The sequence below is a fragment of the Passer montanus genome, unplaced genomic scaffold (assembly GCF_014805655.1).
Source record: "Passer montanus isolate IOZ18808 unplaced genomic scaffold, ASM1480565v1 scaffold14, whole genome shotgun sequence".
Taxonomy (NCBI): Eukaryota; Metazoa; Chordata; class Aves; order Passeriformes; family Passeridae; genus Passer; species Passer montanus.
Genome location: NW_024360941.1, coordinates 5,565,601 through 5,586,594, shown reverse-complemented (window position 1 = coordinate 5,586,594; position 20,994 = coordinate 5,565,601). Strand labels below are relative to the sequence as shown.

General features: G+C 37.0%; 1 protein-coding gene across 1 annotated transcript in view; it reads right to left on the bottom strand.

Annotated features, from left to right (window-relative positions):
* Nucleotides 1–20,994, bottom strand: part of CPE (carboxypeptidase E) — a 57,063-nt gene that overhangs the window by 12,450 nt on the left and 23,619 nt on the right. Inside the window, exons 2-5 of the mRNA XM_039700128.1 lie at nucleotides 6,501–6,697; nucleotides 4,579–4,746; nucleotides 3,534–3,651; nucleotides 2,334–2,516 (exon numbers count right to left, since the gene is read on the bottom strand). Of these exons, the coding sequence (XP_039556062.1) occupies nucleotides 2,334–2,516; nucleotides 3,534–3,651; nucleotides 4,579–4,746; nucleotides 6,501–6,697 (666 nt within the window). The remainder of the gene's footprint in view (nucleotides 1–2,333; nucleotides 2,517–3,533; nucleotides 3,652–4,578; nucleotides 4,747–6,500; nucleotides 6,698–20,994) is intronic.

The following is a 20,994-nucleotide window of genomic DNA, read 5'->3' as shown; positions in this document are numbered from 1 at the left end:
GGAATGAAAAATCATCCTTTCCTACTGTCAAAGGCAGAACCTAGGAGAGGACCAGGAAGAGAGACAGAAAATGGGCAGGAGTGGATACTGGAGCGGTGTTCAGTGCAGAAAGGAATCTTTAGTAGAAGAGTGAGAAAGGAAGGGAAAAGGGGAAAGTGGGGGACAAAAGCCCAAAGGAAGCCAAGGGTGCAAAGGTAGAGAAGTACCACCTTAGCTCCAACAGGAGCAGATGCAATGGAGACAAGGCCTTCAGAGTTACTTTTAATATATTCCTAGCTCTGGTAAGGATGTACAGTAGAATACTTTCCCTAAAGCAACATAAATGGCTTTTCAACAGTTTATGCTGCTGCTAACTTTGAGTTCCTTACCATATGGACAGCAAAAGATCACTGATACCATCAATAACTTAATTACCACGTCTTGGTTTTCAGGTGGAACTTTTCATATTAAAACTTCCTAGAAAATTTGTACTTGAACTGAGCAGTGTTTAGTCATTTTCCCCAGCACTAGACATAGAAAGAGCAGAACTGTTCTCACTGAATTATATTTGGTTTTCTTAAGTCAGCAAACACTACCACAGAGGTTTTGTTCAAAAGTCACAGCTTGCCAGCTGATTTCTACACTTGAAAAAAAAAAAAACCAAACCAATAAAGGATCAAATCTGTATGGTCCAAAGTATATTGTTGTCTCTCTATTTTTTATTAGCTGCACCATATTAGGATAATAGAGCATGCTTAGCACTAGGATTCCTGCCTATTAGTGTCTATACAAATATGAAAAAAGAAAGGCCTCACTTGGGGAATTAGCAGTCTAACTTAAAATAAGATCCAAAAAGAGGAAATCAAACTTTCCAAAAACTTTTTCCAATGGAAAAATGTATCTTTGCCATATGCTGTTAAATCAGAATCAAAGCATTTCATCAAAACAATGGAAAAACTGCTTTTCATAGCCTTTTCTTAAGGAAGAATAAGCTGAAATTAAATATATCCACATTTTTATATCCAATATTTAATATTTCATTAAGATAAATTTTAACTGAATTAAAACAAATTTTAATTACTAAACATTTCAATATTTTGTTTATATTAATATTTTTCAGCTTTTGCAAACTTCAGTTTTCAAGGGTGTTTTAATGGTTCCAATTCACAGTCTTAAAAGCCTCACACAAATATTTTGGAGTTTTAGTTACATTTGGAAATGTCAACATTTTACTTCACACTCAGCCCCTGGTGATCACTGGCTGTGTGAATACTACCAGTCATTGTTCTGTTTCTAATTTCTTCACAGAAGCTTAAATATTTTCTTCTTTTAGTACCACCTTTACTGTAAGAGAAGCAGTTAGGCTACCATTTAGGCTGTCCAATGCTTTGAAAGATTCCAATTCACTTCAGGTAAAAATTTTAAATTCATTCAGAAACTGTAATTGAATATCAAGAGAAAAGCAAAGAATAAAACAGTTATGTGTGTTCAAAGTTATCCAACATAAATCAACAAAGCCAAAGCACAGGCAAATCACTCCAACACAAGCTGGCTCAAAAATCTTCAGCTCTGTTTTCATTCCAAGTTGAGCAGACGCAGAACACTCAAAGATTTAGTTATCCCAAGACCTGATTGGCTCAGTTTACAAAGATATCATAATTCTTAATAGAAAGGAATGAAATGTCTCATTTGAATTGTGTCTAAATTCAGGCTCCTCTTCTGGACTTCTGGAAAATTAATCTGGACATGCCCATAGTAGCTCTGCTGCTCCTCTTAGCACAGAAGGCTCTACCAAAGTCTAGGGAAACAGAACCTGGGCAGGAATCAGGCACCAACCAAGCCAGAGTATGGAGATGTAAATGCAAGTGTCTTCATGGCTGGTTTTGTTCCCATTAAAATCCAAGGCCAAACCCCCATTTTCTCTAACACTGCAAAATCAGCCAACCATGCTTCCCTGCTTCCTTCAGCTTGGATGCCTTTGTTATTGAGGTTGAAATGAGCCACCAGCACTCCGCTCTGTTGAGAGTTTGTCGGGGGATTTTTCAATCTTTTCTTGACCCCTCCCCACAAAAAAACTCTCTTAGTATTTCATGATAGCAGAGCTATCATTCACCCACTGTAGAACTATTAAATTTGCAATGATATGGAGCCTGAAGAAATGCTGTAGAAAAAGCAATAAATAATAATAAATAAATAATATTTTAATAGTTAGCAGAGTGAGCTTTATCAGATTTTACAGAAGTACTGTGGTGAGCGACCAGGCTTTGATTTAGCCTCAACCAGACCAAAAGTTGTGGATAACATAGCTCAAGCTCAGAATAAGCAGTGACACAGACTCCTGTAGGTGGGCTCACCTCCTGGGACGCTGTACCACGCACCACCATTAGTTGTTCCATCCACAAAGCTGCTGTCATCATCATTTTTACGACACGGTGGTCTGTTTGGATCAGACATAGCAGGGTTAAAAGAAGAATAACTGCGAGCCAGGCTTTGAAAAATAGCATCATCAGGGCAGGAGCTGTACTCATGAGCGCTGCCTAGGGAGGAAAAAATCCCAGGAACAAAGATTATTAAAAGGGCAGTCATAGTGACTAGACTCACAAGACAATCACTGCACAGCAGAACTGTGCCTGAAAATACTATGTACACAGGTAAGCATCCTATAGCATCACAAGTTAACAGGCCATTATCTTTTTAACATTAACATTTTCCTATCACCTCAGCAATTGTTGCCCTATCGTTAAAGTGGCTAATCATAAGAGTCTCAATATTTATGAAAATACTACTTTAAAAGTGCACCACAAAACCTAAACTATTCCAGGCTTTAGATATTTTTTTAGAAGAACACAGAGTCCAAAAACACAGATTTCTCCCTCAAGAGTTTTATAGTCAGATATTAGAAAGACTTGCAATTAAACCATGATAAAGTCAAATGAAAGAAGAGAATCACAAACAATATAATTTAATTTCAAACTTCGGTCATTTGTTCATCCCATAGTAGCAGGAAAAAGCAAACTAATATTGCTGTATATTTATGATAACATCTATGCCACAATATGATCCTTTTTATAAGGAACCAGTACTGAAAACAGTAACAGTGATAGTTGTTTCTGTCAGCCCACTACTGCTTTTAGAAGTTCATTTTTTACAGGTGCAGGAAACCATAACCTAGATACATCTTTCTCACTTCATTTAAACAGGATACAAACAGCCCCAGGTAATTTAAGAGCTAAGTTGACTTGATTAATATATCTGAGGGACTATGATTCCCTCAGGCATTACATCATTTTTGTAATGAAACAAACTATCATCTTCAAAACTAGAAAATATGGTCATACAGTGACTAGCTTTAATCGCGTGATTAACATGATAAAATAAGTCATTAAAAAACAATGGCTATAAATAATGGGGTTTTTTTTTCCATTTTTATATGGTTTTGCAGTGTTTTATGGTTTTGTTTGCAAGGTTTATAAAGTGGATCTTAGCTACCAGTGAAATAAGTACAGAATGAAATTTCTCTCTCATACTATTTCATGTAACTCCTATTTACATACCACTCCGAGTCTCATCATAAGGATAGTTTGCAACAAGGTCTCCTCCATGAAGATTGGCAGAGAGCACAAAGGGAATATCCATAATCCAGTGAATGACACCTTTTGTTTCAGGAGCAAGCTACAACAAAACAATATTACAGCAGTTACAAATGGATAATCCAATGTAGAAACATTCCATTAAATACACTGGGCTTAATTATTACCACATAAACTGTGCAAGACACTTAAGTGAACAGTAATTTTATTCTGGCTTCAGAGAAAATTAAATCAGTCCTTACGTTAGCTTTATAATTATATTAAGTGGATTAATATAAGTCCAAAACTGGTGTCAACTATCTCAGAATAAGACTACAAAAAAAGCAATCTCAATCTTTTACTTCTTCCCATTATGGATAAAGAGCCTACCCAATTTTAAACAAAGAAATATAAAATCATAAAAAGAAAATGTTGGTGCAGTCTTTTCTCTGCATGGAAGGTAAAATTACTTTATTAATATTTTTAATTTGAAGACAGAACACAACTGTTAAGGCCACAGTCCTATGGGACTGTAGTCACAGCACTCGATTTTCTAGAACTTCCTCTGGGGGTAAACATAAGAAGATAAAAATCCTTCCAAATATACAGCTGCATATTAAAGGCTTAAACTTAACAAAAATGCATGTGTTATATCTGAGAATAGCTATCTGGCTAGCAAGATAATTAAGCATAATACACTAGTGAATTTCTGGCAATGGTAAAAATGCAGAATATTTGGAAAACCAGCTTAAAATCAAGAGAGAAGGCTATGCAAAAAAATTTTAAGATATCTTTTAACTAAGGAATTGTCTAAGGATTAAGATGGATCAAAAGAGTTTACCACATCAATCCATTTTGAGGAAACAAATCAAGAAGCATCAGATGGATACATTTAACAAAATGAACAAAATATTCAGAACAAGATGAGTAATAAAGACCACATACAGAGCTTTTAGGGGTCACTACTGTTTGCTTACATAAAAGGGAAGAGATGGGCATGTCAGTGACCCAACATTCAGTCCCTACTTACCTTGGGATTCTGGTCCACAGCTTTTTTCATGTTCTTCAGAAGATGGTTGTTTGGGCCACCTTCCTTCTCATTAACGTAAACTATTCTATCAAGATCTGGAAAATTTCGGTTTAGATCTATCCCCTGGGCATTGCTTCGACCAACAAACCAGTCTTTAAGCTCACCAGGCTAAATGAGAAAAGGGAACACAAAGAGAAGGGAGATGAGTAGATTCAGGAGATTGAATATCAATCTTTATGTGGGTATGTTTACCTCCCATGTGCTCGAGAATAAGAAGGAATCATGTGGGAGAAAAAACTCCTGAGGCACCAGGAGCTGAGTCAATCTCCCCGATTCCTTCCTAGAGCTCCGTGGGGACAAAACCAATCCCTATTTCACTGAGGGTCTTGCAGGGCAGGCTTATTCTCCTATGGCACACTTGGGCTAAGACTGAATAAAATTACCAGCAGTATCAGATTTTTCAGTGCCAGTGGTGTCTCCCCCCAAGATTTGCCTTTTCCCCACTGCCTCATGCCCTGACTATGAATTACAGATCTCATTGTAGCGAGAGTCACAGCACTACAGGCTTATCTGGAAGCCAAAAAGAATGTTTGTACTTGTTTCAAGTTCCTCTAAATTACTTCCAGGGTAAAGAAGGACCTTAATCTTTACTGGCAGCCTTGTTCACTGAAATGGTAGCCATGAGAATTTTTGCAAAATTATTTCTTTAAATTGGTTCTCTAAAATAAGTTTTGGATTTCATTAAGGAAATGCCTTCAGAATGCATAGTTTTTCCTAGCTTCTCTCTGTAAGCTTTCAGTACTCTTTACTGTAGATTAAGTTTGGTTACTGGTTTTAATCTTGGGGTATACTGAATCTTCTATCAAACTATGTGTACAGGATCAAGATATTCTAAATTAGAACAGCAGTACTAAATCGAATCTTATTATAAATCATATTTAAATTTTAAGGCAACCATATAAAAGCAGGTGTACTTTGACTAAGGAGCCAAAGTTTCAGATAATATTATGAACCTCTGCAGAGAGAGAGAGATTTCAAAGTAGTAAAATGCCACACCAATCTGAGGACAGCTTCTGCTTCACTGCCACGAGAGGGAGATGTACGACCAAATATAAACAGTCTGTGCATATTTTTAAAGACTTCATGAGAATCAGTTTAATAAAGATCTTAATAAGGTTTGACTTATTTAATCATAAACAAAGAACTTGAGAACTTTCAACATTTCAATATTAATTTTAAAAATAAATATACCTTGTAAGCCAGGAAATTCTTTTTTTGTTTATAACAAAATACACACCAGAATCTGTATAACAGGGTTACTATTTGACTTCCATTTGCTAATTATGCATTAATATATTATATGTTTCTTGACTGAGTCATTGCCCTAAAATGCATACTAAATTTTCTTGACTAATACCTTAATTAAAGTACTTCATGTATGAAATTAAGAATCAAAGTTATTAATATTAATAAGATGGCTCATAATGCTTGTTGTTTTGGGACCAAGCTCTGGTGAACGTGTGAATAATTTTTTAAATTGCATTTGCATGGGAATATCCTTAAAGAAAACCAACTTTCACTTTTCTAGAACTTTTGGAACATCATTTATTGCTAGTTTAGGAAGCTACGTCTTTAAGAAGCGGTTCAATCTGTGAACTTAGTGAAAGAATATGCATGAAACATAAACATAATTATATTTTAAAATCACAGGAGAGATGGCTACTTGTTGGACAGTGAAGTATAAAATCCTCCTTGCTAAACATAACAAGCATACAGTACTATTAGAAAATACTTTGGTTTTGTTGTTCCAGCCAACAAGTGGCACCAAGAGTCCATGTATGTGTAAAACTGTTGGTCCAAGAGCCATTATGATAAAACTGACAGACACTGATAGATATTCTTATACACAGAGCCTTACAAACCTGGGATGCTGCCTTCTCAAAGCCATCTGGGTTCAAAGATGGCATGATATGGATACGTGTGCTGTGGATCAAGTTGATAATAGTATCATTTCCTTTCTGGTATTCATTACACAAGTACTGTGCCAAGAAGATGAGTAACTCCCTTCCAACAGCTTCATTCCCATGCATATTCCCAACATATTTAAATTCTGGCTCTCCTGCAAGAAAAAGAAAAACATGTCTGAGAACAACATACAAAAATCACCCATGGACCAGATCACGCAGCACACCTGAGATGTGGGTATGACTATCACTACAACTGGGCATGGTATCCCCAGGAAGCTTCAAAACTCCTTCTAAACACTGGCTTAACAAATGCTAATTGATATTCAGATGTTTGCCAAAGGCAGAGAAGAGAGGAACAGAGGACAACACAGTGTGCCAAAATAAATGCTAAGCACTGACATTAACATTACTACTGTTGAGATCTAATGCAGTTGATGCATCAGTATTATAAAATTGTGTCTTGATTACTTAGTTTTGAAATATATAAACTGACACTAACAGAGCTTCTTATCTTAACTGTTCTCTCCAAGATATGGTAAAGCTTATTCTATTATACATGCATTAAACTGCAATTCTTTCATGAAAGCAAGGCCATGACCAGCTGTTGATCACAGTGATCGAAAAATCTTACTCAGCAGGTGTTTTGGATATTAATGGTCCAATTATATTTATGGGCCAAGTGCAACAACCTAACTCATAAAATCAACAATTTCCATTTAACATTCTAAAAAACAGAATTAACTACATGCGCTTAAATATTCCATATATATAATCTATATTTAATGCTTATGTGTATATTTAATGTAAATTTTATACATATTACATAACCATACAACACACATATTAAATGTGTAACATATAGATATGTTGTAGAACATACAGAATGTGTAACAAATAGATATTCTCTGCATAAAAAAGCCATCCAATATTCCCAACTGCTAAATAGTCTCGTTTCATGACCACAGGCATAAAAACCACACAACATATGTCTTATGGAGCAGTGAAGGATTTGCCTTTTAAAAGACTGCATTTTGGGCTCTCCTTCCAGAGAGGTTTTAGTGTACATATAAATAACTAAACGAGATCAAGAGGGATGTCCTGGAACTAAAATGAGGAATATGCTATTTTCTAGGCTGAAGCTCCTTTTCCCTTATGCTTTTCATTTTGAAATGTAGTTCTGTTGTAACTGCTTTAATCAATCATTCAGTTAATTGTAGGCTCTGGATAGTCTTCAACCACACTTTGTGATAGCCTTTAGCACATAAAAGGGGCAAATACAAGCAAGAAAAAATGTTACACAAACAAGACCTAAGTAATTGCTAATCAAGCATGCAGCCATATCTACTTACAACCCTTCAGTCTGTGCTTGTTAGCCTTAATCCAGTGATAAGATGCTAGCACACACAGTGCTATTAATATCATGGCTTCCTTTCCCTCCAGCTAAGTTGGTTTTATAAATACGGATTCGTCTCTGAAATATTTTTCTAGACAGGTTTAAAAGTTTCCTAATTTGAGCGAAACAGTTTCACTTTGTCTGACAGAATGCCATTACTGTGACTAAACCCCTCCATTTCCTCTTTTGGCATTGAGATCCTATTTACTGTTTCTTTCTATCTGCTAATACCAGGGAATGCAAGAGGTTTAATCAACAAGAGTAATCAGACCACGCAATCAGCCTGATCCCATGAAAACAGATGGATACTGTATAATGAAATATGCAGCACTGCACATCACTTGTGCTTAGAATACTCACACAAACATACACTGGCATGTTACTTATGGGGAAATGCTTCACAAACTAACTGCCCAAAATATGAACACAAAATATGCAAAATATGCATTTTGCACCTGTGTTTTTCCCTAGGACATACCTAAGGAAGCCTGAAGGAGAAACTTTTTCTTCTGATTCCCAGACCTGTACATTAATCTCCCACCTTTCTCACCCACTTGGATTTTACAGGCCTGGTTCAAATGAGTGAAGACAAACATATGTTTCCCATAGGGTATTACTTGGCCTTCCCCCAAAGCAATCGTTAACAGTGTTTGTAAGGGTTCATGGAAACAGTCACAGTCACACAGGGTCCACAGCGAGCCAAGAGTACAGCTTTGTATCTTCAGTAGTAATGACCCAGCCCAAATAACCCAGGAAGAGGTACCAAGTCACTGGAAATATAGAAAGTGTTTCCTATCAAAAGTAATTTAAGAGGTCAGCCCCTTTTTCCTTAGGTCAAATATACCAATCATTATGTCACAGAGGGCTTGGTCAGGAGAAAGGAACTTCTCAATACCACGAACAAGGGAGTGAAAGAGAAAGGAAGAAATGACAGTTTCTGGAATGATAAAGAAAAATCACACAACTCATAACACAAAATGTGAAACCAGTACTCAGAGAATCCTCTTAGCACTGAGGTGTCAGCACAACTCCTAAGTTTTGCTATCAAATCAAGAGTTAAAGACTACTTAAAGTATTGAAAAGCAAATGTAAAAAGAATGAAAAGGAAAAGACAACAGAAAGCTGAATAACAGCCCTGCTTCAAAATGTAAATTCTGTATTTATATTTTATCTCCCTTGGGCATTTTCTTATCCCTGTCTCTGAAGCAAAGAAACCCATGTCCTCCTACCCATCCTCTGGCTGCAGAGAACAAGGATGCTTGGCCACACCTCTGTCAGCTCCGAGCCCTACCACTTTCTTAATTCTAGGCACAGCAACCAAATAAATGCTGGGTTTCTTCTCAATATAAGTACTGAATGTCATACAATAACCAAAAGTCTTAGGAAAACTCATTCATTTCCTCAGTGCAATGCAGCCAGCATTCCACACCCACTGCTGCAGCAGAAAGAACCAGCTGCTGCTGCTGCTCCTCCACTGCATAGGCTAACACACACCTCAAAAGCCAAGGGTGCCAGCAATCAGGTCATTCAGCCTTAGCACTTTATGTTTTCCCTGGTCCAGTCATAGAATATGTCCTGCCACACCATTTCCACAAAGTTCAGCCTTCTCTGGAAAGCAGCCTCTGGGTCACCTGTTGCCAGCATCCTACTTAGCTAGAGAAAAGCTGCTCTTCCCATTAATCCTTCATGAGGCATTTAATGCAGACCTTAATCACCCTTTGTAAGGTTCCATAACTGCAATTACCTCAAAGAATTTTTTTTTAATTAAAAGACTCTGCAATTATTAATTTGATGAAGAACTTTTAAACAATGTCTTCAAACCAGTAGAAAAACTTCTCTGCCACTGCAGAACTGGAAGTAGCTTTAAAGAAGAAGCTTGAAGAAATAATAACTGCCTTTTCTCATTTCTTTGACCCCCACAGAAAAAAAGTAAGATTGTTTTCATGGATTCCCAGGATCTAAGATAAAATAAACACAAAGGAACATTTACATTGTTTGAATATTAAAAATTCTTCTTTAATGAATTTTATTAATTTTCTGATGATGTATCTTGACAAATGATAGCCTGTCATTCCCAGTAGAAAAAGCATGTCTTGCAAACAATGTATGGCATTTATAAATGTTTACACCTAATTTCAGCTCAGAGCTAATTTCAGATACACAGATTTGTGATAAAGAATGAATGAGTGAATTCTAACATAAGAAATGAAATGCAACAATCAGGTTTGTAAACATCTTAGCAATTCTGATGAAACCTAAGCCATCACATCATTATGGTTCTTAGAAGGCTTTCACATCCCTCTTAGACTATGTGTGGTATGCTCATTACAGCCTGCTGAACGATTGAGGAAAAAGGATTTTAAAATGTCATGCTTTTCTGGTACCTGGCAAACACTGGGAATATCACCATTCGCTTCTGCAGTTACTGTCAGCAAAGGTCTTTCACAGTTTCCTAGGAATAGCTTGTACATCGTTAATGCCAAACAGGTCATCCAATTAACAGTGATAACCACTGCCATTTGCAGGTCAGGCTGTATTTGTACAGTAAAGGCAGTAATTTTCTAAAACATAGGGACAAAAAATTTACCACCTACTAATTATATATCCTACGAGTCAAGGCAACATCATGCCACCAGCCATGGTCTAATGTCAAGCAGTTAGCCTTAAAATGTACAGTATTTCACTCGTGGAACTGAAAGCCATATGGGAGAAAAACAATTAAGTCACAGGAAGTTTAAGTGCTTAAGGAATCTTCTGCAAACCAGCCTCAAATATCCTTAAAAATTTAAGTCCTTCTGCTGTCCTTTATTTCTTATGGAAAAGCCAACAACATTCCTGAAATAACAAATTTAGTGTTTCTAAACTTACAGTTGCTTGTCATTTTAATATGGCAACCAGCAAAATTTTCTTGTTGATGAATGGCAGAATAAAAATCTCAGAACCTTGCTGGCAAGAAATTAATTAATTAAATGTTATTGAAGACTTTGTTTACACTCCAAATTTTTATTAGCATTTCAAAGAGAAAAAAAAATTATCTGAAGATAAACTACATGGAAAACCAAAGATTATAAAATGGGTTTTATAATCTTTGGTTTTCCATGTAGTTTAAATTCTTTTACTCTTTGTTTTTTCTTCATATCTCCTTCAGATATGAAGAAAAAACAAAGAGTAAAAGAATAAATGAAGGTGAAAGAGAAAAGTGAAAAAAATAGAAAACTTAGGTTTCTAATCACTCCAAATTTTTATTAGCATTTCAAAGAGAAAAAGAATTATCTGGAGATAAACTACATGGAAAAGCAAAGATTATAAAATGGGTTTCTCCTTCAAATATGAATTTTTTTAAAAAAAAGAGTAAAAAAATAAATGAAGGTGAAAGATAGAAAAGTGAAAAAACTAGAACATTTAGGTTTCTAACACCCTGTAAACTGAATGTCTTGAACCTGCCTCATAACAATATTTCAATGGAAATGTTGATCTCCACAATTTGTGGAGAAAATGGCATTGAAAGACAGAGCCACAATGCAGTATTAGTTTCTAAATCACTGGATAGGCCTTATGTAAATGTAGGACAACATTTGCTAAGATGGTAGCATTGGTCTAAACTTGCTGAACAAGAAACTACTGGGAATTTCATAGGTGGCTTACATGAAAGCAGAAACAGGTCAACAGCCAACACCAAAGATTTTTGAAAAAAATAGTATTTCCCTTTCTCACCACTAGCTGCTGGAAACTAAGACTGGAAGAAAACAAGATTAAAAGAAAATCAAGGACCTTTTGGCAACATCTTGTTTTTAAAAAATCACATGTACTTTTAAGAGCTATGATTTAAAATCAGTTTCAAGCTCTTTCTGAAAATTTTCACAATTACTTGAACACTGCTGCTTAAAATCAAAATTAACAATAAATTCTGTAGAACAGCTTAAACTTGGAGTGAAAGCTCACAAGCAGCAGCTGTTTCTGCTGACCTTGACATAAAAATTAAGATGCGATCTCCATTCTACTGAGTACAAAGTCTGTGAGTTGGGCTTCAAAGTAGGATCTTACATGTCCTTGCATTGGAAATGAAATTCTCCAGACAGATTACCTCATGCCCAAGACAGCTATTTCCACCACCAAAGTTCTGGATGACTCAGTGCTTTCTCCAGGTTTCCAACATCCCACTCTCACCCCGGCAGCTACAGGACTTGGCACAGCCTCCCACAAAAAGTGGGCAAAGCATCTGCTCAGCTCCTGCAGCCCCCACCTACAGCTCTGTGCTGGCACATCCCTGTCATCTTTCCACAATATGCTGCACTTACACTGAAGTGTTGCACAATGCAGCACTGCATCCAGCCTTGTGGGAAAAGCCCAGCTGCTTTACCACGGAATACAACCATCTTTCCCTGCTAGATTGGTGTTACTTCACACAAACTGATGGCTCTATTCATCCAGGTGGTGATCGATTCTTTAAATCATAACAAATCACTTGTAAAGGAAAAAAAGTTTATTTACTTAATCAAACACTTTTAACTTAGTAAGAAACACTGAAATGTGATATGCAAAACCTCCTCATTTTGTGTAAATGTGTTAAAAAGGCCTCTCAAGTTCAAAGCAGATTTTAAAAATCATCAGAACTTTAGAAGCAACAAATAACCTTCTACATATACATCTGGATTAACCAAATTAGTTTTATAACAGATTGCATTTCTTCTGCCCTAAGAAAACTAAATAGGACTTTGCATTTACAGAATTCCTTAGCGTTACAGCAGCAAGCATTGTTAGCTCAGCACTGAAGACGAGGTTCCTAAGAAACCAAACATAAAATTGATTTTCACCCTTACCAATCTGTGAACCACCCTTACCAGTCTGTGGCAGAACACAAAACAGGGGATTTTTTTGCCTACCAGTTTCTGCTCTCATTGCTAGGAAAAAACACAGACCAAAACATACCCTGGCATTCTTTGTAAAGGACACTGGCACTACAAAGATGTCATGAGTAACTGTCTGCAGTGCTGCTGGCTCTGGGATATAATAGATTCATCTCTTCCACTGTGCTCAGTAGGAAAGGAGGATTTTCCATTTATAACAAGTGAATTTTCATTTCAAAAGCACTCGCTGTAACCCTCAAGTTTTGGTTGGGAGAAAGAGCAGGGATTTTTTTATTTTCAATCTATCAATTTATCATCAAAATAAACCCAGTTACGAGCAAGTTGACATAATTTAGACATGTATTCATGATGGTTCCTCATCAAGTTCACTTTAACAAGCTTTCTCTCTTCAGCAAACTCTAGAATCAGCTTTTTCACTTCAGCTACAAAGGTACTTGCCAGTTATCACAGCACTTCAAAAGGATGGAGCTCAACTATCTCATTCCTTTTGCATGTAACAACTATGTGGGGAATTTCAAAGCTAAACTAGTTCAAACGCCTGCTGCCAGCAGGAGACACATTTGGGCTCTGGTTTTCCTCATCCTCATTTCATGAAGAGAAGAAATAAAAATCAGAAAAAATCCACATTTATATCTAGATTCCAGGCTCTACAGTCAAAGAACTGGGCAAGAATGCTGGACAAATAATTGAAAAAATGAAAGTAAGGTCTCCCTTATTACTGGAAACAAAGAAGGAAAGAGTCGATGAAAACATGTAAATAATTCTCTTTCAGTAAATTATATGGGCCAAATTAAACATTGCTATGTAGGTTTAGATTAGTAAAACATCTTCACTGTGAAGGTGGCGAGGCACTGGCACAGGTTGCCCAGAGAAGCTGCGGATGCCCAATCCCTGGAAGGGCTCAAGGCCAGGTTGGATGGAGCTTTGAGCAACCTGTCTAGTGTAAGGATCCATGCCCACATCAGGGGAGCTGGAACCAGATGATCTTTAAGGCTCCTTGCAACCCAAACCATCCTGTGATTCCCCCTGCCATACGCGTGACCAAAACCACAGAAGTGCAGCCAAGAGCTTCTGCAGCAGCAACTTCCAAGATGGAAACGATGAACATTGTGATTTTCCCAGCAGTGTCCAGAGCATACAGCAAATCTGAAAAGAGCTGAGGGACTAAAGTCAGGCCTGGGCTCCTCTTCTGTAGCATCATTCTCCAGAACTCACTGCAAGGCCATTTCCCAGAGGAAAGCAAGCTCGGGCAGCGTTCAGGGCTGCGCTGCCTTGGGCCCTGGGCTGCACCAGCATCTGAGAGGGAAGCACAGAGTTCATCTTCACCCAGCAAAACTCCTTGCATTGCTCTCTCCATAGAGGAGAGCTGTTTCTGACTGCAAAGTTCCACAATTGCTGTCACAAGGATGTTCCGAGTCGTTGGGAAATATATTTTCTCTGCTTAAGAGGAATAAGAAATAACTAGTGGTAAGCCTCCAGACTTGCTTCCTGGATTTCCAGGAGCCTTCCTGAGGCATCACAGTGGCACTTGTTACTCCACCAAGGCTCCTGGTACTGGATGTTCCTTCTTGATTGGTAACTGGAACATTCTTTTATTTCACCGCTATTTTGTCACAATCTCACACTGTGTGAAAAAAAACTGTGGGTTGCAAATCTGTGATTCAGGCAGATGATGCTGAAGTGCATTGGTCATTGCTAACAGAGGGAAAGGGATAAAATTTCCTCAAAAATGTACCCCTGCAACAAGTCCCTTGTGTAGACAGCATGTTACAGAATAATATCTCATTTTGTACTGGCATATTTATTCAGCTTCCCTTGCTTGGATGAGCCTGAATATTTACTAATCTTCCCTTCTTTGATTACTGGCCATGGAAGTTACAGAAAATGTTATTGACTTTCTATAAAAATGACAGAAGGACAAAGGCAAAGTGCAGAAGTTAATTATGCTGTTAATTTGCTCCTATGTGGGAAAAAAAAAAAGAAAAATTGACTTGTGATGACTAACAGAGACACACCATTTACACCAGAACACAAACAACCTGATTTATGTCAATATTGTCAGAAACCAATAGATACCCACGTAGCTTCTTTTAGTCTTAAAAATTATTTTATTATCATGCTTTTGATATAAATAATTCTTAAACGAGTTCTGTTATTTCAAATGCTGGGGAAGGGGAGGGGGGATTCCAGAAAAAATTCATCTGCATTGATGAATGCTGGCAAACTCTGTGCAACTCTCATGGAAAAGTGCCTGATTTTAGCAACTAATGTTCCCTCAAGTTTCTGAATTTAAGGTATGAAGCCTATGTGATAACCAGCAGTAAATCTCAATTGTATTTGTGCTTCAGACCGCAGTGGTTAAATCATGCCAGTATAAAGCAAAATAAAATAAAGGTTAAATGGGTAGAGAGTGATCAACACTGGTAGAGCAACATTACATATCCAAACATTTTAATATTGCCTCCAGAAGTTTTCAAGGTTATGTAAACATTTTCAAGAAAAAATTTGTATTGTACCTTAATAATTTATTTACAGCCAGTCAGTAGAAATGCAGACCTGTAAACTTGGAGAAGGTCTGTCCGTTCACACTCAGATATGTTTGAAATATAGACACTCTTTAAAAAATGCCCCTCATGTCATCTTACACAATAAAAAGCAAAGAAGCAAAATAGTAGGATAATTTAAGAAGAGGAAGCTAAACTGGTGCAGAGGCTAATAAAATCAACCTTCCTGCGTAAGAGGAAGAAGTGAATAATGCAACAGATTTATGACTCACTAGTAATGATGGAGATAACTGAACCAGACAAATCCTTTGTCTCCACAGCAGGTGTGAGTGGATCCAGAAGGCTTCCTGGAGATGTTTTGCCTTTAAATAAGGGAGCTCTAGACAAAAAAATCGCATATGGACATTGACCCTGACACTGCAAAGGACGGTACAGCTGTATAGCTGAGACACAGAACACCCTTCATAAGATAGAAATGGTTAACAAAAAAATCTGTAATGGCTTTTAGGTCTGCTCAGAGCACACACTGTGGTGTCCTAAAACCAGGTATTTTTCCTCATCTAGGGAACAAACGTAATGCCTTTTATTTTCTCAGTTTTCATCAGAGCTTCCACTGGGTTTTCCCTGCAAAGAGTAGTAAGATATTTCTGCATTAACATTTACAATATGCATTGTACACATGGTCTCAGTCAAGAACAACAGAAATTGCAATCCTGATCTTGAAGAGCACTGTGTAAGTGCAGAAAGTCAACCAGCAGCTGAGCACTCACCTGTTTCATAATGAACCCTATGTATGGCCATAGAGCTCTGTGAGATTTGGTATAAAATGAACCTAGCTAGGTTTATTCTAATTGCACACAGAAAGGCTATTTCAAAGAAACAAGGCACGTTCCTCTCAAAAGGGCAAATAATAGCCATGTTCTGCCATTATGCCCACTATGCCTCCAATATGCCAAGGACATTAAAGGGCAATGACCAGCAGGTCAGTAACCAAGGAGCAATCCCTAGCACTGTCTAATTACTGTTTCCTCTGAGCAATACAAAGCAGCTACAGAAAATCCATCTTTTGTGGTCCCTTTCATCTCACTTGAAACTTCCTTTCTCTTTTATGTTACTAGCAGTAGATCAGACAAGCTCCTTTTTGACAATGCAGAGGAAACATCATGTTAGTGAAAAAGTACATTTTATCCAAGGACAATTTTGTTCACTAATAAAAGTCCAAGGGCTTTTGTTACTTCTGTATGGTATCTGACATCAGTCTGAGCATTTTCACCACAATTTTTGTGCAGCCACTTATATATTTTTAGTAAGTATAATAAAATACCAGGAGCTGAGATTTTGCCACACTTCTGAAATTCAGGCCAATATTAAAGCACTGAAACCAGGAAGAAAATAATACCTCTGAAAGGACCTAACTTTCAGATTTATTGTGTTTTATTTCAATTTTATGCAGGTGTAGAAAACTGGCAAAGTATAGCAAAGAGGTATAATTGAATCTGGCATGTTGAAAAGCTGGATTCATACATTTTGTACCTTTATTCAAAACATTCTGAGATTTGTGAAATTACTTTTATCACACATACTGCCATTATTCATGGCATGAAGTTAGCCATAAAGTATCTAACTAGCCAGCCCACAGAAGAGAGCATAATACAGCCAAAAAGCATCTCCTGAGAAGCCCTACAGCAATATTCTCACTTGAGGTATTTGGGTCACTTTGAGAAGGAAGACTTCTCTAAATGAAGAAAAAAAGGGAACCTGGGAAATAATAATGCCAATCAAATAGGAAGATGATGTGATGCCTGATCCAAAACACATCTATCAAGCTCTTAATTCAAGAACAGTAATACAATAAACTGAGCAACAGTACTGAGTAGTGTGGCTGCAAAATCTTTTCTAACTATACAAGCACTTCTCTACCTTTGTGCTTTTATGTGCATACAGGCATCTCATAAAATGGCAGGAACATCCCTCACTGAGAGACTCAAGCAACAAGGAGGTCATCCCCCGGTCATGAAAATAACTTTTGTGTTTCTTTTCACTAATATCATCTTTGATCTAAAGCACACTTCCAGTTTTAACTAAAGAAATTGCATTTGCAGGTACTCAAAATCATATGAAAAGACAGTTTTGGCACAGTTCACAAACAAAATCAAAACCACATGATTACAAGACTGACAGAGAAAAAACCTTTTGGGAAGTGACCTAGTATTCCCTGGTTTTATTAACCCTGTTACACCTTATGATTCAGTAGTTCATTCTTATTCAATTAAACAATCTGAAAGAAAACATTTTTCATGAAATTATTATATTTTTGTGCTAAAAGACAAAATTGTTTGGATTGTTTCATAAAACATTAGCTTTCCAGTATTTGACACATTTTCTACTTTTTTTTAAATGTATGTCACTTTTTCTTTCAACCTGGTCTTAACTTTTATGATCACAGTGTGATGGCTGCCAAAAGCATGCTTCAGCATATTTTTTCCAGCAGTCTGCTAAACCATAAAGAAAAAAAGAAATAGTTACAAAATGTAGGTAATCTAAAAAATGTGTTCAGATTTTAGGAACACATAAACAGGAAGGCAAAGGGACTGAAGATTACCACACTGAACACTAAAAACTTCACCTAATAGAAGGCAACAAATTTGGCAAAGAGCAGCCAACACATAACTCACTAAGACAACTACTAAGCCTACATGAAGGAACTATACTTTTCTCCCCAAACAACCCAGTGATATTAGACCTGATTCTAACCACAGAACCATTCTTCAACTATATGTATACAAGGACACGTAGCCAAAACATACAAGGGCATGTACCCTTTTACATGTAGCCAAAACTACCACTGAAATTGCACTGAGAGCTCAGTTTTGTCTTGTTTTCCTTTATGTAGGACTTGAACCATTAAACATATACATACCTTCAGCATATTAGCACTGGAGGAGTTCATCCGGAATGTCCAGTCAAGCACATACTCAGGAGTTTGACAGAACAAGGTATTAGACTCAAGCAAAAGCAACTTTGAGAAAAGATCTTCAACTTACTCCTGTAAATTCTCAATCAAGTTTTTATTTCTCAATGTTCCTCTCTAGATGCATTTTTTTAATCTCCATTTGGTTTCTATTCACATTTAACAATTTTTTTAAGCAAAAGCTTTTCATGTATCTATAAGTTGTCTGAGGGTAAGAAAAATATAGGCCCTATTCAACAACTCTTTTATTTTCAAAGAAGTTTTCTTTCAAGTTGTGTACTTAGAAAAAATAATTTTTTACACTAGAATTCTCCAGGTGGCTTATTTTCACTGAAACCTCTTCAAACCAGGTATCAACCAAAAGATTATACAAAACTTGACAACACCAAGTTGAATATGAGATTTAGGATCCTGACACTATTTGAAAAGCTACTAGAAAAAGTGCACAGAAGGCCACACAGGTGTAGTGGGGTGTCAATGCCTAACTGCCTGATTTTGCTTAAAAAGGAAGACAGAAGGTAAAATCACATCTATGTTACACTATTTCTATGCTAAGGCAACTATTTCAGACTCTCCCTTGTTAGAGAATTACCTTTTTTTTTACAGAGGGAAACCAAAGCAGCACTTAGCAACACGGCTATGCTGGGGCCAAATACATTCCAGGATCCCAGGAGAAGCTTTTTGTCCCCCACTGGACCTGGAAGTCTAGTACTGCAACCCCATAAAAGCGACAAACTCAAAACCAAGGTCTGCTTGTAAAAGATTTCACACTGGGAACAATGCTGTTATCACATCTTACACTACTCAGAAGGCCCCATTAGATCTAAATAATCAACTCAACATGTCAAAGGAAGCAGGATATGAGGGCAAACCTAAGAGAAAAAAAAATAAAAGGAGTTCAAGAGATAATTTCAGGAACTGTGAGTTTCCTGACTTTATAACTTTGTTCTTTCATGACTTTATAACTTACAAACTACCAGGCTAAAAGATAACACTGTGAGGTAGGAAGCCGGACTCTATCAGGCTTTCTGGCCCATGCATTACACACATCTGCTATGGGCATTTCATGCTTTGGCTTACAGATTTTTCAAATAAGCCAAAGTAGTGCAACCATGATGTTTTTCCCAGAAAAACAAAGGTTCCTATTTAAGATTGCTTGTTAATGGAAAGTGGCTTGAGTCTGATAAAGAAATACAAAAAATCACTTTACTATGCTGATCACTAAACAACAGACTTAAAAGAAACAAACAAAAAGCTCCCCAAAAACACACACCAAAAAACCCAACACATCAGTGAGAGCTGATAGACTCTCCTTGCTAACATGCACACAAGCATGATTATAAGGGATAGTCACTGTGCAGAAAGCCATTCTGGGATTTTAACCATGGTTTACCCAAAGCTGCCACTCCAGCAGTGCAAGACTTCCCAAACAAGCATTAATGTCATTGTCACAAAGCCTGTTCCACCCCCAGGAAAGGACAGGCACCACTGTGCCATCACTGAGCAATGAATGTACCTGCTCTGGGAGCATCTGCTATGTAGGCACAAACATTTTAAAAAAGAGAGAATAGAACCATATGGTCAGCACAGGCAGGCCATGATCTTAGCACAGACCTCATTAACCCCTTTTCCTCCCTTACCTTTAAGAACTGCTGTGACAAAAGTAAGCATTAAAGAGAGATCTGAGGAAAAATATCAAGCATGGCCTCTGACACTGCTGTGGGGAATTTGTTTGCTACCTGTCACAAGAGTGAGTGCAAGAAAGGTGGTTTGAAAATTTGCTCAGTGGACACAGAAGTGATCATTAACAGATCAGAAGTACAAATTAATATTTTAACACTGAGGTTTTAACATCTACTAACACTTTGTCTGTTAATGTTTCAACAAAATCAAGTACCAATCCTAAATTATACTCCACGCCTTTGGACTCAGAGAAACTCCCAAAACAGGAAGAAGAAGCAATATTCAGCTCAAATAGACAACTGAATATGAGTGCAATTTTTTTTATAGGAATAGCTCAAAATGAAGAAACAGACAGGATGGGGTATGAAAAGCAAGAGTGAGCAAAATGAAATCACTTCACTGAACAGTCAGTAAAAAAGCAAGTCAATAACGGCAGAGAAAAAAATACACAGCGCTCACTTGTCATTACAATGAAATTTTTCTTGAGTACATTGCTAATATGGTTCCACTAAAAAAAATCCAAAATAAGAGCCTTATGATACTTTTGAAAGTCTAGGCATCAGTACAGCAGAGCTTTTTCTTCATGGATTTTCGCTACAGAAATATCCTAACAGATGCAATTTTGGTATCACATCGATGCACACAAGGGAAAGTGGGATGACACATGATGTTCAGCTGCTATTTGCTTATCATCTGGCTTTATAGCTACATGTTTCTATTTGCATGAAGGAAGGAAATGTCCTATCTTTATGGTTTTATTTTAGGCTTGCTGAATTGGGATTACAGTCACACAAATACACCTACAAAGAAGAACACAAGGTTTGTGGAAACAATGTCACAACTGGTGGACATAACATGTTTCAGGTAAATTACACAAAACTAGAGAAGCATTTTTATTGTGCCCTTCCTGTGTAGGCTCATTTAAATCCCATGAATGTTCTAAATCAATATATAAGAATGAAAGACAGCTATTTTTTACCTAGTTAAGTGAGAAAGACAGAGAAGCTGACAATGTCTGCATGGAAATTTT